Consider the following 14,155-nt stretch of genomic DNA (forward strand, 5'->3'; position numbering starts at 1 on the left):
GCACACGGTAACCGCCATCTAATTACAGCGCAGGATAGAAAACGTATCAATACAGCGACGCCCATCATACAGGCAACAGCAGCGATGTTATTGCTGGATGCAACCTGTGATATATGTCATCAGAGTAAACACCCCCTCCCCTCTGTAACCAGCAGACTAAACACCCATCCCATGTATAGAAGCCGTAGATCATCCAGTCGCTGACTACAGAGATCTTAATAAGACTGTACGCATACTACCGTATAATGGCTGCAGACTGGTGATGACCTTTTTTTAACATTTTTGTTTCTTTCCTTTCAACTTTTCAAAAATCCTAATAAGTCCAAAAACACTATAAATCCTACTATAAGAAAAACTGACTTATTCTGAAAAATCTACTTAATAGATAGGGTTATAGTAGTTATATTCTTGTACATAGGAGGCAGTATTATAGTAGTTATATTCTTGTACATAGGGGGCAGTGTTATAGTAGTTATATTCTTGTACATAGGGGGCAGTATTATAGCAGTTATATTCTTGTACATAGGGGGCAGTATTATAGTAGTTATATTCTTGTACATAGGAGGCAGTATTATAGTAGTTATATTCTTGTACATAGGGGGCAGTGTTAGAGTAGTTATATTCTTGTACATAGGACGCAGTATTATAGTAGTTATATTCTTGTACATAGGGGGCAGTGTTATAGTAGTTATATTCTTGTACATAGGGGGCAGTATTATAGCAGTTATATTCTTGTACATAGGGGGCAGTATTATAGTAGTTATATTCTTGTACATAGGAGGCAGTATTATAGTAGTTATATTCTTGTACATAGGGGGCAGTATTATAGTAGTTATATTCTTGTACATAGGGGGCAGTATTATAGTAGTTATATTCTTGTACATAGGGGGCAGTATTATAGCAGTTATATTCTTGTACATAGGGGGCAGTATTATAGTAGTTATATTCTTGTACATAGGAGGCAGTATTATAGTAGTTATATTCTTGTACATAGGAGGCAGTATTATAGTAGTTATATTCTTGTACATTGGGGGCAGTATTATAGTAGTTATATTCTTGTACATAGGGGGGCAGTATTATAGTAGTTATATTCTTGTACATAGGGGGCAGTATTATAATAGTTATATTCTTGTACAAAGGGGGCAGTATTATAATAGTTATATTCTTGTACATAGGGGACAGTATTATAGTAGTTATATTCTTGTACATAGGGGGCAGTATTATAGTAGTTATATTCTTGTACATAGGAGGCAGTATTATAGTAGTTATATTCTTGTACATTGGGGGCAGTATTATAGTAGTTGTATTCTTGTACATAGGGGGGCAGTATTATAGTAGTTATATTCTTATACATAGGGGGCAGTATTATAATAGTTATATTCTTGTACATAGGGAGCAGTATTATAGTACTTATATTCTTATACATATGAAGCAGTATTATAGTAGTTATATTCTTGTACATAGGGGGCAGTATTATAGCAGTTATATTCTTGTACATAGGGGGCAGTATTATAGTAGTTATATTCTTGTACATATGAAGCAGTATTATAGTAGTTATATTCTTGTACATAGGAGCAGTATTATAGTAGTTATATTCTTGTACATAGGAAGCAGTATTACAGCAGTTATATTCTTGTACATAGGGGGCAGTATTATAGTAGTTATATTCTTGTACATAGGGGGCAGTATTATAGTAGTTATATTCTTGTACATAGGAGGCAGTATTATAGTAGTTATATTCTTGTACATAGGAGGCAGTATTATAGCAGTTATATTCTTGTACATAGGAGCCAGTATTATAGTAGTTATATTCTTGTACATAGGAGCAGTATTATTGTAGTTATATTCTTGTACATAGGGGGCAGTATTGTAGTAGTTATATTCTTGTACATAGGGGGCAGTATTATAGTAGTTATATTCTTGTACATAGGAGGCAGTATTATAGTAGTTATATTCTTGTACATGGGGCAGTATTATTGTAGTTATATTCTTGTACATAGGGGGCAGTATTATAGTAGTTATATTCTTGTACATATGAAGCAGTATTATAGTAGTTATATTCTTGTACATAGGAGGCAGTATTATAGTAGTTATATTCTTGTACATAGAGGGCAGTATTATAGTAGTTATATTCTTGTACATAGGGGGCAGTATTATAGTAGTTATATTCTTGTACACAGGAGCAGTATTATACTAGTTATATTCTTGTACATAGTGGGCAGTATTATAGCAGTTATATTCTTGTACATAGGGGGCAGTATTATAGTAGTTATATTCTTGTACATATGAAGCAGTATTATAGTAGTTATATTCTTGTACATAGGAGGCAGTATTATAGCAGTTATATTCTTGTACATAGGAGCCAGTATTATAGTAGTTATATTCTTGTACATAGGAGCAGTATTATTGTAGTTATATTCTTGTACATAGGGGGGCAGTATTATAGCAGTTATATTCTTGTACATAGGGGGCAGTATTATAGTAGTTATATTCTTGTACATAGGAGGCACTATTATAGTAGTTATATTCTTGTACATGGGGCAGTATTATAGTAGTTATATTCTTGCACATAGGGGGCAGTATTATAGTAGTTATATTCTTGTACATATGAAGCAGTATTATAGTAGTTATACTCTTGTACATAGGAGGCAGTATTATAGTAGTTATATTCTTGTACATAGAGGGCAGTATTATAGTAGTTATATTCTTGTACATAGGGGGCAGTATTATAGTAGTTATATTCTTGTACACAGGAGCAGTATTATAGTAGTTATATTCTTGTACATAGGAGGCAGTATTATAGTAGTTATATTCTTGTACATTGGGGGCAGTATTATAGTAGTTATATTCTTGTACATAGGGGGGCAGTATTATAGTAGTTATATTCTTGTACATAGGGGGCAGTATTATAATAGTTATATTCTTGTACATAGGGGACAGTATTATAGTAGTTATATTCTTGTACATAGGGGGCAGTATTATAGTAGTTATATTCTTGTACATAGGAGGCAGTATTATAGTAGTTATATTCTTGTACATTGGGGGCAGTATTATAGTAGTTGTATTCTTGTACATAGGGGGGCAGTATTATAGTAGTTATATTCTTGTACATAGGGGGGCAGTATTATAGTAGTTATATTCTTGTACATAGGAGGCAGTATTATAGTAGTTATATTCTTGTACATTGGGGGCAGTATTATAGTAGTTATATTCTTGTACATAGGGGGGCAGTATTATAGTAGTTATATTCTTGTACATAGGGGGCAGTATTATAATAGTTATATTCTTGTACATAGGGAGCAGTATTATAGTAGTTATATTCTTGTACATATGAAGCAGTATTATAGTAGTTATATTCTTGTACATAGGGGGCAGTATTATAGCAGTTATATTCTTGTACATAGGGGGCAGTATTATAGTAGTTATATTCTTGTACATATGAAGCAGTATTATAGTAGTTATATTCTTGTACATAGGAGCAGTATTATAGTAGTTATATTCTTGTACAGAGGGAGCATTATTATAGTAGTTATATTCTTGTACATAGGGAGCAGTATTATAGTAGTTATATTCTTGTACATATGAAGCAGTATTATAGTAGTTATATTCTTGTACATAGGGGGCAGTATTATAGCAGTTATATTCTTGTACATAGGGGGCAGTATTATAGTAGTTATATTCTTGTACATATGAAGCAGTATTATAGTAGTTATATTCTTGTACATAGGAGCAGTATTATAGTAGTTATATTCTTGTACAGAGGGAGCAGTATTATAGTAGTTATATTCTTGTACATAGGAGGCAGTATTATAGTAGTTATATTCTTGTACATAGGGGCCAGTATTATAGTAGTTATATTCTTGTACATAGGAGGCAGTATTATAGTAGTTATATTCTTGTACATAGGAGGCAGTATTATAGTAGTTATATTCTTGTACATAGGAAGCAGTATTACAGCAGTTATATTCTTGTACATAGGGGGCAGTATTATAGTAGTTATATTCTTGTACATAGGAGGCATTATTATAGTAGTTATATTCTTGTACATAGGAGGCAGTATTATAGCAGTTATATTCTTGTACATAGGAGCCAGTATTATAGTAGTTATATTCTTGTACATAGGAGCAGTATTATTGTAGTTATATTCTTGTACATAGGGGGCAGTATTATAGTAGTTATATTCTTGTACATAGGGGGCAGTATTATAGTAGTTATATTCTTGTACATAGGAGGCACTATTATAGTAGTTATATTCTTGTACATGGGGCAGTATTATAGTAGTTATATTCTTGTACATAGGGGGCAGTATTATAGTAGTTATATTCTTGTACATATGAAGCAGTATTATAGTAGTTATATTCTTGTACATAGGAGGCAGTATTATAGTAGTTATATTCTTGTACATAGGGGGCAGTATTATAGTAGTTATATTCTTGTACACAGGAGCCGTATTATACTAGTTATATTCTTGTACATAGTGGGCAGTATTATAGCAGTTATATTCTTGTACATAGGGGGCAGTATTATAGTAGTTATATTCTTGTACATATGAACCAGTATTATAGTAGTTATATTCTTGTACATAGGAGGCAGTATTATAGCAGTTATAGTCTTGTACATAGGAGCCAGTATTATAGTAGTTATATTCTTGTACATAGGAGCAGTATTATTGTAGTTACATTCTTGTACATAGGGGGGCAGTATTATAGTAGTTATATTCTTGTACATAGGGGGCAGTATTATAGTAGTTATTAGAGATGAGCGAACATGTCCGTTACGGACACATCCGCACCCGGACACCGGCTTTGCCGAACACTGCAGTGTTCGCGCGTAAAGGTCCGGGTGCCGCCGGGGGGCGGGGAGATGCGCGGCGGCGCGGGCGGCAGTAGCGGGGAACAGGGGGGAGCCCTCTCTCTCTCCCTCTCCCCCCCACTCCCCGCCGCACCCCCCCGCGCTGCCACGGCGGCCCCCGAACTTTTTCGCCCGAACACTGAAGTGTTCGCAAAGTTCGGTGTTCGGGCGAAAAAGGGGCGGGGCCGAACGTGTTCGCTCATCTCTAGTAGTTATATTCTTGTACATAGGAGGCACTATTATAGTAGTTATATTCTTGTACATGGGGCAGTATTATAGTAGTTATATTCTTGCACATAGGGGGCAGTATTATAGTAGTTATATTCTTGTACATATGAAGCAGTATTATAGTAGTTATACTCTTGTACATAGGAGGCAGTATTATAGTAGTTATATTCTTGTACATAGAGGGCAGTATTATAGTAGTTATATTCTTGTACATAGGGGGCAGTATTATAGTAGTTATATTCTTGTACACAGGAGCAGTATTATACTAGTTATATTCTTGTACATAGTGGGCAGTATTATAGTAGTTATATTCTAGTAAATAGGGGGCAGTATTATAGTAGTTATATTCTTGCACATATGGGGCAGTATTATAGTAGTTGTATTGTTGTACATAGGAGCAGTTTTATAGTAGTTATATTCTTGTACATAGGGGGCAGTATTATAGTAGTTATATTCTTGTACATAGGAGTAGTATTATAGTAGTTCTATTCTTGTACATAGGAGGCAGTATTATAGTAGTTATATTCTTGTACATAGGGAGCAGTATTAAAGTAGTTATATTCTTGTACATAGGAGGCAGTATTATAGTAGTTATATTCCTGTACATAGGAGGTAGTATTATAGTAGTTATATTCTTGTACATAGGAAGCAGTATAATAGTAGTTATATTCTTGTACACAAGAGCAGTATTATAGTAGTTATATTCTTGTACATAGGAGGCAGTATTATAGTAGTTATATTCTTGTACATAGGAGGCAGTTTTATAGTAGTTATATTCTTGTACATAGATGGCAGTATTATAGTAGTTATATTCTTGTACATAGGAGGCAGTATTATAGTAGTTATATTCTTGTACATGTTAGGCAGTATTATAGTACTTATATTCTTGTACATAGGGGGCAGTATTATAGTAGTTATATTCTTGTACATGTGAGGCAGTATTATAGTAGTTATATTCTTGTACATATGAGGCAGTATTATACTAGTCATATTCTTGTACATAGGGGGCAGTATTATAGTAGTTATATTCTTGTACATAGGAGGCAGTATTATAGTAGTTATATTCTTGTACATTGGGGGCAGTATTATAGTAGTTATATTCTTGTACATAGGGGGGCAGTATTATAGTAGTTATATTCTTGTACATTGGGGGCAGTATTATAATAGTTATATTCTTGTACATAGGGAGCAGTATTATAATAGTTATATTCTTGTACATAGGGAGCAGTATTATAGTAGTTATATTCTTGTACATAGGGGGCAGTATTATAGTAGTTATATTCTTGTACATAGGGGGCAGTATTATAGTAGTTATATTCTTGTACATAGGGGGCAGTATTATAGTAGTTATATTCTTGTACATAGGGGACAGTATTATAGTAGTTATATTCTTGTACATAGGGGACAGTATTATAGTAGTTATATTCTTGTACATAGGAGCAGTATTATGGTAGTTATATTCTTGTACATAGGGGGCACTAATATAGTAATTATATTCTTGTACATAGGGAGCAGTATTATAGTAGTTATATTCTTGTACATAGGGGGTAGCATTATAGTAGTTATATTCTTGGACATAGGGGGCGGTATTATAGTAGTTATATTCTTGTACATAGGGGACAGTATTATAGTAGTTATATTCTTGTACATAGAGAGCAGTATTATAGTACTTATATTCTTGTACATAGGGTGCAGTATTATAGTAGTTATATTCTTGTACATAGGGAGCAGTAGTATATGAGGTTATATTCTTGTACATAGGGGGCAGTATTATAGTAGTTATATTCTTGTACATAGGGGGCAGTATTATAGTAGTTATATTCTTGTACATAGGGATCAGTATTATAGCAGTTATATTCTCGTACATAGGGGGCAGTATTACAGTAGTTATATTCTTGTATATAGGGGCAGTATTATAGTAGTTATATTCTTGTACACAGGTGGGAAGTATTATAGTAGTTATATTCTTGTACATAGAGGGCAGTATTATAGTAGTTATATTCTTGTACATAGGGGGCAGTATTATAGTAGTTATATTCTTGTACACAGGGGGGAAGTATTATAGTAGTTATATTCTTGTAAATAGGGGGCAGTATCGTAGTAGTTATATTCTTGTACATAGGAGGCAGTATTATAGTAGTTATATTCTTGTACATGTTAGGCAGTATTATAGTAGTTATATTCTTGTACATAGGGGGCAGTATTATTGTAGTTATATTCTTGTACATAGGGAGCAGTATTATAGTAGTTATATTCTTGTACATGGGGGGGCAGTATTATAGTAGTTATATTCTTGTACATAGGGAGCAGTATTATAGTAGTTATATTCTTGTACATAGGGGGCAGTATTATAGTAGTTATATTCTTGTACATGTGAGGCAGTATTATAGTAGTTATATTCTTGTACATATGAGGCAGTATTATACTAGTCATATTCTTGTCCATAGGGGGCAGTATTATAGTAGTTATATTCTTGTACATAGGGGCAGTATTATAGTAGTTATATTCTTGTACATAGGGGGCAGTATTATAGTAGTCATATTCTCGTACATAGGTGGCAGTATTATAGTAGTTATATATTCTTGTACATAGGGGGCAGTATTATAGTAGTTTTATTCTTGTACATAGGGGGCAGTATTATAGTAGTTATATTCTTGTACATAGGGAGCAATATTAAAGTAGTTATATTGTTGCACATAGGAGCAGTATTACAGTAGTTATATTGTTGCACATAGGAGGCAGTATTATAGTAGTTATATTTTTGTATATAGGAGGCAGTATTATAGTAGTTATATTTTTGTATATAGGAGGCAGTATTATAGTAGTTATATTCTTGGACATAGTAGGCAGCATTATAGTAGTTATATTCTTGTATATAGGGGGCAGTATTATAGTAGTTATATTCATGTTCATAGCAGCAGTATTATAGTTATATTCTAGTACATAGGGGGCAGTATTATAGTAGTTATATTCTAGTACATAGGGGGCAGTATTATAGTAGTTCTATTCTTGTACATAGGGGGCAGTATTATAGTAGTTATATTCTTGTACATAGGAGGCAGTAATTTAGCAGTTATATTCTTGTACATAGGAGGCAGTATTATAGTAGTGATATTCTTGTACATAGGGGGCAGTATTATAGTAGTTATATTCTTGTACATAGGGGGCAGTATTATAGTAGTTATATTCTTGTACATAGGGGGCAGTATTATAGCAGTTATATTCTTGTACATAGGAGCAGTATTATAGTAGTTATATTCTTGTACATAGGGGCAGTATTATAGTAGTTATATTCTTGTACATAGTGGGCAGTATTATAGTAGTTTTATTCTTGTACATAGGGGGCAGTATTATAGTAGTTATATTCTTGTACATAGGGGGCAGTATTCTAGTAGTTTTATTCTTGTACATAGGGGGCAGTATTATAGTAGTTATATTTTTGCTGTGGGTACTCGGTTACTTGGACTCATTGAACTTTTATACTTTTCTGATGAATAAATTCCCTCTGACAATAGGTTTAGGTTCTCTGAATAGTTATTTACTATCAGGGTTGATATTTGTATTGAAAGTGTTCCAACTTTATTGAATTTGTTATTGTTCTTCTGCAAACAGGTTGTTCTGTTAACAAAACCGTATTCTGTTATTTGATATTGTTATTAGAAGAGTGTGCGGTTTACGCGCTGAAACAGGGAAGTAAATTACATTCAGTTCCAAAAAAACAGAAAAGAATTCTTTTCTCTCTTTTCCTGTGATATAATGAGAAATTTTAAATTCTCATCACTAACCTATTATACTCAGATACCAATCCCCCCTAGAAGTCGTCAGAGGGGGAGAAACTTTCTCTTTGTGATTGTAACATTGATATAAGTGATTACAATATCAGAGCAAAAGGACCGTTTATTGTTGAGAACCGACCCCTTGTGCTCTAGTACCCTGTTGTACCACCTCTAGCTTGGATACAAGATGTGATACAGGCAGAAATGGAGGCTCTGGAACCCTGTTATACCACCTCTAGCTTGGATACAAGATGTGATACGGGCAGGCATGGAGGCTCTAGTACCCTGTTGTACCGCCTGTAGCATGGATACAAGATGTGATACGGGCGGGCATGGAGGCTCTAGCACCCTGTTGTACTGCCTCTAGCTTGGATACAAGATGTGATACGGGGGCATGGAGGCTCTAGTACCCTGTTGTACTGCCTCTAGCTTGGATACAAGATGTGATACGGGGGCATGGAGGCTCTAGCACCCTGTTGTACTGCCTCTAGCTTGGATACAAGATGTGATACGGGGAGCATGGAGGCTCTAGTATCCTGTTGTACTGCCTCTAGCTTGGATACAAGATGTGATACGGGGAGCATGGAAGCTCTAGTACCCTGTTGTACTGCCTCTAGCTTGGATACAAGATGTGATACAGGCGGGCATGGAGGCTCTAGCACCCTGTTGTACTGCCTCTAGCTTGGATACAAGATGTGATACGGGGGCATGGAGACTCTAGTACCCTGTTGTACTGCCTCTAGTCTGGCTACAAGATGTGATATGGATGGGCATAGAGGCTCTAGTACCTTGTTGTATCGCCTTTTGCTTGGATACAAGATTTGATACAGGGGGCATGGAGGCTCTAGAACCCTGTTGTACCGCCTATTGCTTGTATGCAAGATGTGTTACTGGTGGACGGGGAGACATGCAGGTTCTGTATGGTATCCTACGGCACACTTGATGTAGCTGAGCCTCTAGATCATGCAAACTCGTAGGCTGTGTAGTTGGCGTCCCAGATGGTCCCATACATCTTCTATTGGTGATAAATGTGGCGACCGGGCAGCCACGGAAATGTGACAATGTTGTGGGGGCTCCTGTGACCTCCTTGTGTGTCCGGCTGAGCATTTTCCTGCTGCCTCTTGGAAGCCGCCATGAGGTGAACACATGTGGCTGCAGGATGTCCTGAACATATCGCTGAGCGGTCATTGTCCCTCGTACCACTACTAGGGGGACAGACTGTTGTATGAGATGATCTCCCAGACCATCACACCAGCAGGGGGCAGTGTGCCGCTCCACAGCAAAGGCAGGATTGAGGCGCTCACCCCGAGGTGAGCACCACGAATACATTGTCCCTCATACCACTACCAGGTGGGACCGACGACACAAGCAGAAGAAGAGGTCACTACACACAAGGAGCCTCCGAGAGCCTCTTATAGGCCAAGGGGGGAACCACTTTTAGGGCCTCCGGTGACAAGACCGTCCATCTAATCACCACAACTCATCATTTACAGATCTGCCTGAGATGGAGCTGTGGGACGGGGTCTGCAGCAGAACGACAACTTCCTGGGGGGGGGGGGGGGGGGTGATTATTTTTTGACAAAGAGTCTAAATGTCAGAACCCTCTATAAATGTCTGTACCGCCAAGCATTTGCTGCAGTCATCCAACAACTCCAAGGCAGGACAAGTAGCGACTTGTGGAGCTTCAGTTTGCGCTTAAGATTAGAGGATCTAGATAGAATTAAAGCTAATGAGAAAATGTAACAACCTCGTTTTTGGTTGAATGGATTTTAAAGGAGACCTTTGAAAAGAAATGAAAGAAAAAAAGGTCTTATAAAGTTCATTAGACATTACATAACCGATTGTAGTATCTTACTGCTGGGCTAATGGGCTAATACACGGGAAGCTGCAGGCATCAGGAGGAGTCCAGCTAGAAAGAATGTTAGGTGGCCTTCCGGGGCTACTGGGGACTCCACCAGCAGAATAGTGAGTGCAGCTCTGGAGTATAATACAGGATGTAACTCAGGATCAGTACAGGATAAGTAATGTATGTACACAGTGACTCCACCAGCAGAATAGTGAGTGCAGCTCTGGAGTATAATACAGGATGTAACTCAGGATCAGTACAGGATAAGTAATGTATGTACACAGTGACCCCACCAGCAGAATAGTGAGTGCAGCTCTGGGGTATAAAACAGGATGTAACTCAGGAGCAGTACAGGATAAGTAATGTATGTACACAGTGACTCCATCAGCAGAATAGTGAGTGCAGCTCTGGAGTATAATACTGGATGTAACTCAGGATCAGTACAGGATAAGTAATGTATGTACACAGTGACTCCCCCAGCAGAATAGTGAGTGCAGCTCTAGAGTATAATACTGGATGTAACTCCGGATCAGTACAGGATAAGTAATGTATGTACACAGTGACTCCACCAGCAGAATAGTGAGTGCAGCTCTGGAGTATAACACAGGATGGAACTCAGGAGCAGTACAGGATAAGTAATGTATGTACACAGTGACTCCACCAGCAGAATAGTGAGTGCAGCTCTGCAGTATAATACAGGATGTAACTCAGGAGCAGTACAGGATAAGTAATGTATGTACACAGTGACTCCACCAGCAGAATAGTGAGTGCAGCTCTGGAGTATAATACAGGATGTAACTCAGGATCAGTACAGGAGAAGTTATGATTTTAGGGTCAAATACAGTTTTATTCGTGAGCCCTGCAGCATCGAGCACCATTAATATGTGTTAGACAGACGTAATCCTGTGAACGTTGGGCAGTGCGGTGGATTCTGTGATGATTAAAGTCCCGGCTTCCTATTTCTGTACATAATGGTCTCTGGAGTTCTGCACTTCTTACCATCCGGGAATACATAATGAGGGAACATTCTTATGAAGCTTGTTCATATTAGAAGATGAATACGAGTCCGACGTCTGGCGCAGACGGCTGACTGACTGAACCATCATCTACGCGGATTCACTCTGATATTGTATCTTGGCAGCATAGACTATGGGGTTCACTTACTTTTCATTGTTATGAGTCTTTATTGTCCAGTCTTCTTACGGTTATCAAATGTTGATGTAGCAAATCCATCCCAACTATCATGTGACTATGAAGTGCGGACCCCCAATAGGCAGCCTGACAGGACAGACGTGGGCCGCAGTAAGAAGGTATTTTGTAGGGGCGTCTGTCTGCAAAGCTGCTGCGGGGAATCATATAATTTGTAGTGCGTCTAATAGGTAAGTGCTGTCCCAGAGCCGCTGTCGTCTGAGCAGGACGGGCAGCAATATAGAAAATCAAGAGGTTGGAAATGGATAAAGAAAGGGATGCAGGTTTTTGGCAGGTACTGTGAGGTTCTTCACCCAAGGAATCTGGCCGCTCTATCCTTCTTGGGCCCCTAGGTCGTCTGGGCCTATTGGCAAGTGCTGATTCCTGCATAGGTACAGCGCTGCACTAATAGCATGAGCGGCCTCCTCCACTTGAAGGGCTCTGCTGCTGCTAGCTTGCCTATATGCTGCGCTACTCCACCCTGCACTACTCTCCCCTGTAGGCTGCACTATTCTCTCCTGAGCGCCGCACTACTCTGCCCCGTGCGCCGCACTACTCTGCCCCGTGCGCCGCACTACTCTGCCCCGTGTGCCGCACTACTCTCCCCCGTGCGCCGCACTACTCTGCTCTCCTCTTTAGCTCGAGCGGTGTCTACTGTGATGCAGCTCCTAAACCTTTTATTTCTGCGCACCAACAGTGTTCCCGGCCCGGGGTCAGGGCTTAGGTGAGAGCTAGCCCCATACACTAACTAGTTTGGGCATTCTTCTGGTGGGGATGTGCTATATGACCTCTGTGAGGCCACAACAACACAGTACCGTGTGCCCTTATACTCTACCCACTTCTTGCCGCTCGTCTGGCAGAGGAGCGGAGGATTAAAATGGCGCTTCCATACAAAAGTGCTTGGCACACTGGTGCTAGCAAGCGCCCATTATCTCTTCCTTATCCGGCCTCCCAGCTGGGTCTTGGACTGGGAGGAGGCGGGGCTTAGCAAGATGCTGCAAGCTGCTTCGCAGTGTACAGGGCAGCGCTACCCCCTTACACTGCAGCCATACACTGTAAAAGTAATATACTGCCCGCTGCCTACATAGCAGTGCTGCAAAAGGGCTAAACAAATACCGTCATGCGGTGCTCACATAGTACCACCAAAGCAATCAAATAGGTAACTCCATACTATAGACCAAATACCAATCCGGTACAGCGCTGTCGCCGTGCACTGCAAAAATAAGTGTTTAGTGCCTAATTACTGCCACACAATGCCTAAATAAATACAGCCATATATAGTAAGTCATAGGCTCCGCACATAGCGTCATCTAATAGCAGAGCCTCAGTGTTACCTGTGTGCCGTCAGTCACGGTGTAGGCATGACCCTGGACGAGGCCGTTCTGCAGCTCGATGTTTCCGGTGTGTAACTGAAAAAGGATGATATGGCGGTGTTATACATGAAAGTCATGTGATAGAATTATAGAAGCTGCAGCAGGATGATGAGCCGTATGACGGACCAGGCACTGAGGCTCATACACACCGCACAGCGCCCTGACCAATCAGAGGTAAACATGCCATGTTTACATCGCAATGCACTAATTTCACTGCCAGATAAAGGATTGGTCGGTATTAGTGTATCTTGACGCCACCGGAAGCTAGGGGTTTGACAGGAGGAACGCCCCCTCTCACACCCCTAGCTTCCAATAGGTGCAAGATTAAGGTCCTAGGATTTATTATATGGCAGCCCCCCGCCGGCTGTCACAGTGTCCCCCTGCTGCTGCGGCCTCCCTGGGCCACTGAGTCAATGTTACCCCTACGCTCTATGGCCTCCCTGCAGTACTCTGCGGCCGCCAGCTATAGCGGCTCTCCGCAGTGGCGGTCACCAGCGCTTGCATGGACCGGCGGGTCTGGCCGCTGGCTTCTCCCCCACACCATCAGGAGCAGGACGGGTGACAGCGGGCCATGATGTGCGACTGTACTGGCGCCCCGCAGGCACAGCCTCTGCGTCCGCCGCGGGTTCCACGGCCGAACAGCATCTTCTTATCCGGCACCGACAGCGGCTTCCATGCCGGCCTCCCTGCACTGCCAGCACACGTGGCACGACAGAACGGCTGCAGACAGTGAGGGAGCGGCGGCGAGGCATGGCCCACTCTTAATGCACTGTGAAGCCGCTGTCACAGCCGCTGGAGAAGCCGATCTTAGTCACTGCCAGGACCTGAGAGCCCAAGAAGGAGGAGGCAGGCCTGCAGCCAATGAGAAAGTGGGGGGCATGCCCAGCCTGTCA

The 14,155-nt window shown here is 39.8% G+C and overlaps 1 protein-coding gene across 1 annotated transcript in view; it reads right to left on the bottom strand.

Annotated features, from left to right (window-relative positions):
* Window positions 1-14,155, bottom strand: part of LOC136620387 (calpain-13-like) — a 139,757-nt gene that overhangs the window by 57,172 nt on the left and 68,430 nt on the right. The window contains exon 7 of the mRNA XM_066595122.1: window positions 13,224-13,298. Within this exon, the coding sequence (XP_066451219.1) occupies window positions 13,224-13,298 (75 nt within the window). The remainder of the gene's footprint in view (window positions 1-13,223; window positions 13,299-14,155) is intronic.

This window comes from Eleutherodactylus coqui, chromosome 3 (genome assembly GCF_035609145.1).
Source record: "Eleutherodactylus coqui strain aEleCoq1 chromosome 3, aEleCoq1.hap1, whole genome shotgun sequence".
Taxonomy (NCBI): Eukaryota; Metazoa; Chordata; class Amphibia; order Anura; family Eleutherodactylidae; genus Eleutherodactylus; species Eleutherodactylus coqui.